Here is a 4951-nt window from a genome sequence, read left to right as displayed (position 1 = left end):
GCCCAAGATGAATCTTCGCGATATTCACCAAGCTTCATCTTGAGGGGACAATGTTGAGTTACTTAACACGTGTCATCATTCTATTAGATGGAGAATAGTTTGTTATTTCATTGGGTTAGAAAATAGTTGATAGTTACACTCTATCTCTTCGTATATATATGATGTATTATGTATTCGTCAATAATAGAGAAAACACTTTTCCACAATTCTCTCTTATCATTTCATTACACGAATTAGAATATAATATAATTGGTGGTCGATAATGTAAAGTGGAAGAGCCGATAAAATTATCCAGCGAAAATAACTAAAAAAAATACCTAATACTCAATAGTATAGGGTAGAATAGTCAACTTATAGAATAAATATTTTCAAAAGATTAGAAAATGTTAAAAATAAGGATTTTGATAAATTTGATATTTTGAATGTATATAAAAGATAAATATGATATTTACGAATTATACAGGACAAATATGATATTTTAATATTTAATAGGGATATATATGAAATTCCGCTTTACATGATCACGAATCTAAAAACTAAAAATATTATGAAGTCTTTACTAAAATACAGTAAGTAAGAAAAGTATTTATCATGATAGCATACTTTTAAATTTATTTATCATTTAATTGTATTTTTCTTTTATATTTTAAATTTAAAAAAAAAAAAAAAATCATTTTAATCATATTTTGCGGTTTGCTTATCTTAGAAACCATCGGCAGTCCTTAGCAACACTATAAACTCCACTCTCACTAAGGCATGGTTGCATGCACATGGAAGCTATCTTAGAAACCTTTTGTCATGCTTTAACGATTTAAGATAATGAGGTTTACTTCAACAGGAGTTCAAAATTCAAACATGTCTACTGGTTTCCAACTTTCTTCCCCACAAGCATCGCAAGTAACGCCTAGTGTATTCTCTGTAGAGTGTCGCAAACACCCATCACACGACTGACATCCGCCACCGTCACAAAAGAAGATTTTTTTTTCAATGTTTTGGAATTATTTTGCTTTAATCATTTATAGGCGAAAAATGCAGAACCCATATAAGCCTAATTAATCTTCTTTTATGTTTGGTATAATAGAGATGAGATCCACAGTTAAATTAATTTTTACTATAATTTGGTAAATAAATCTAAAAAATACTATGAATAGGTAAATATTTTTTAAATCATAATACCCTATACAAAATTCAAATATTAGCCTACAGTAAAATTATAAGCAAGTAAACCGAGGGTCCAATAATGACAATATGTCTATAGATATAAGACAACTAATAATTTATTCATGCATATTAGAAAATGGCAATAACAACTATTTTTTTTAAAATTGATATCGTATTCAAGTGTTCAACTATCTTTTTCCAACCAAAATTCTACTTACAACTTTATCGGTTTTTAATGTGATTTTATCAATGAAACAAATTTCAATGACACAACAATGAAGTCAATATTATAAAATCAACAATTGAGACCTCACAAGTCTTTAATGTATAATACGTCTTTCTTTTTCTCTAGATAGCTTTTACCAGCAGCTTTTGAGTGTATCTCTTCACATCATAAATATTTTACTTTAATCTGAACTTTGAAAAAAAAAACGTAAGGAATCGATTGACACCCTCTTTCCCTCCATGCACTTTATTTAAGTATTGAATATCTTTTGCAACATCAAAACATTAAGTTTAGGAGTATACCTATCAATAGGCATGTATGTTTTTTATTTCATTTGACAGCCCATTTGATAAGAAAGGAGTGTATTGTGTATACACCAAAAACATTTTTTTTATGTCCCTCCTATTTGATGGTAATCTTTACAGTTTGTTTTAATGCATCTGTATAAGCTTTATTTCCATGCATCTGTGTAATCTTTATAGTTTGTGTCCTATGTTTGGATATTTACTTGCAGTTGCAATACGATTTGGCACTTGGGAATAAAAAAATGTTAAGAGGCTAAAATTGAGCACAAAAATATAAGTATGTTGTAAAATTCCGAATTTAAACTCTTACTACCCACATAATGTAACAAACAATGCCAAGTGCCAAGTCAGCACTTGACTAGTTGACTCACTGCCATAATTCCATACGTTTACAAAACCAAATATATATTTGGCTCCCTTTTTTACATTACATTTTTACCCTTCTTCTTCCAAACTATTTCACATCTTGCTTTACTGAAATAGAAAACTTGATACCACTTAAAACTTACAACTACTACAACCACCATCGTTTTTCACAGGGGTTCTTGCATTGTCACAACCAGCGGACTCCTAACAACATGCTTTCCGTCCGACCACTCTATCGATCCACTCTTCGTAATGGAACTTCCGGCCGACAGCTTCATCGCCACCACTTTCACCCTAACCAAAAAGTTCAGTTTCTGCCCCTCCCTCCTGAAAGCAAGCTTCATCGGCTCCACTGTCACGTTCATCCCTCTCGGTGGCTTTATGCTCACAGTGTATACAGATTTTGCTTCACCCACATTCGTCACTGTTCTGATGAAATGTGTCGACATTTTCCGCTTCCCGTATAGTTGGAACACAGCTGTCATTGACGGAAAATTTAGGTTTCCGGTGTGTCCTGCTTTTTTTGCCCGACTGCAATCGGCGTGCTTCCTAGTAATCACTTGGATGTTTTTGGTTGTGTAATTGGAATTACAGAGGAAATCAATGTAATCGTATGAACTGATGTCGTAGACTAATCCTGGATCCATGGCTTTTTGTGGGTGAACGTGTCCAGCCCCAAAATCCATCACTGTGGATGAGTTTCCGGTGGATTCATCTATCATCGTTTCCCCACGGTTGTCGAGTGTGTAAGCTGTTGTTATCAATGCCGATTTTATCGCAGCTGGGCTCCATCCTGGGTGAGCTGCCTTTAACAGGGCGGCGAGTCCGGAAACATGAGGGCAAGCCATGGATGTGCCGGATAAAATGTTGAATTCTGTTTTCCGGTTGTCTGATGCGAGGCCGGAGGGGCCTACTTTGTCCGGCCATGCTGCGAGAATGTTGAGTCCTGGAGCGATAAGGTCTGGTTTCAGAATTTCCGGCGACTCGGGGTTTGGTCCACGGGCTGAGAATGAGGCGACGACGGGTGCAGGGCGGACGTTGATTCTGGTTCCTTTGAAGATGATCGTGGCTTTTGGGGGCGACTTGGATTTTGAAGCTGACATGATGTAACGTCTTATCTCGTCGCCGGAGGATGCACCGACGGAGGTAGCAGGTAATACGTGGCAATCTGCGACTAAACCTTCACCATCGAAGACGCCGTTTGCTAATATCATCCCCATGCCGCCGGCTTTTTTAACGACTTCCCCTTTTTGAGCTCGTGAATTGATTCCTCTGTCGCATAAGACGATTTTGCCTCGTACGGAATTAGGGTCTAGAGAGCCTTCTAGACATAAGGATGCAGAGTAACCGTCGCCACCTTCGTTTCCGGCGTAAATTAGTGGATAGAGACGGTGGTGTGCCAATGCGGGGCCACCGTAGACGCTAACACCTGGAATTAATTTACCGTTTCCAAGCTTTACGTCGGCGGGGAAGTCACGATCAATTGCTCCTGCTCCGACTGTAGTAACCCATGGCGCAATGTTTGTGACTGTTAGCCCACCAGGACCACCGTTTCCGGCAGAAGCAGAGACAAAAACGCCGTGATCGGAGGCGCCAAAAGCACCGATTGCAATTGCATCGAGGTAGTAGGGCACAACAACGCCGCCAACACTAAGGGATATAACGTCCACGCCGTCGTTGACTGCGGAATCAAAGGCCGCGAGGATGTCTGAGTCGAAGCAACCCGCACTCCAGCAGACCTTGTAAGCAGCGAGACGAGCTTTCGGCGCCATTCCAGCAGCGACACCACGGGCGTAACCGAGAGTTGATGCCGGAAAAACGTACCTACCGGCGGCGATTGAAGCTGTATGAGTTCCATGACCATCGGAATCTCGCGGCGACCGATGCTCCACCGTTTCGTTCATCTTCCCATTTGTCGATTCGTATCCGGCAGAGAAGTACTTAGCTCCGATGAGCTTCCGATTACAAGACGTCGCCGGGAAACCTCCGGAGGCAACACAACTTCCCTTCCACTTAACCGGCACCGGACCTAACCCCCTATCGTTAAAACTCTCCCTCTCAGGCCAAATCCCAGTATCCAAAACTCCAATAACCAGATCGGACCCGAAATCCGACTCCTTCAACAACCCTGCACTATCAGACGTCTTAAGCCCTAGAAACTCCGGCGAACGCGTGGTATGAAGATGACGAACTTGTTCAGGAATAACCAAGAGAACCCCAAAAGCAGATTCAAGCCTGGAAGCCTCTACAGCAGAAAGCTTAGCTGAGAAGCCATGGAATACGGTGTCGTACGTGTGAATAATGCGAGAAGAAGGAAGACTCCGGTCGGAAAGAGCAGCGAGGGTAGAGTCGTACCAGTGTTTATGAGTCGGGAATATTGAAGGTTTAGCGTCGTTTTGAACTCGAACAATGAATGTGGTTTGGCGTTGTTGGTCTGTAGCAGAAACAGTGAGGATAAGAAGAAAAAGGTAAAGTAAGAAGTGGAAGTAAGCCATGGAAGAGATTTAGATTTTCCGGCCACCGTTGGTGGTGGTGAATTTGGGTTGAAATGAAAGTGAAGGTGAAGAATGGGTATTTGAAATTGTTGCAGTGGCGGTACATTGTGAGCTGGAGTGAGTGGGTTTGTGTCAGCGTGTACTCATGTTTCAATCCGTCCCCACCAAAATTAAGAAATTCAAACTACCAAATTTAACATCTCATAAATACAAACTTTAACTTTTATATTTCTATTTTTACATAAAAAGAACTGTGTAATATATATAAATATTAAATTAAATATATAAGATATGGGCTGAGACTTGAAAGACTTTCGTTATATGTCAACCGGTCTTGATTTATAAAAAGAAAAAATACGATAGTGTATGCGTGTCAAAAAACATTTATAAAAAGAATT

The 4951-nt window shown here is 39.4% G+C and overlaps 1 protein-coding gene across 1 annotated transcript; it reads right to left on the bottom strand.

Moving 5' to 3' along the window:
* Positions 1-2015: 2015 nt before the first annotated feature.
* LOC111906897 (subtilisin-like protease SBT1.5) lies at positions 2016-4712 on the bottom strand. The gene has a single exon (XM_023902686.3). It carries the CDS (start codon positions 4551-4553, stop codon positions 2226-2228), a length of 2328 nt encoding a protein of 775 aa, XP_023758454.1. The 5' UTR covers positions 4554-4712; the 3' UTR covers positions 2016-2225.
* Between the last annotated feature and the right edge of the window lie 239 nt (positions 4713-4951).

This window comes from Lactuca sativa, chromosome 4 (assembly GCF_002870075.4).
Source record: "Lactuca sativa cultivar Salinas chromosome 4, Lsat_Salinas_v11, whole genome shotgun sequence".
Taxonomy (NCBI): domain Eukaryota; kingdom Viridiplantae; phylum Streptophyta; class Magnoliopsida; order Asterales; family Asteraceae; genus Lactuca; species Lactuca sativa.
The sequence above is the reverse complement of the archived record's forward strand: the minus strand, read 5'-3'. Positions and strand labels throughout refer to the sequence as shown.

Coding starts and splice junctions, on each gene's coding strand:
- LOC111906897 (XM_023902686.3), bottom strand. CDS start 4,553: ATGGCTTACTTCCACTTCTTACTTTACCTTTTTCTTCTTATCCTCACT.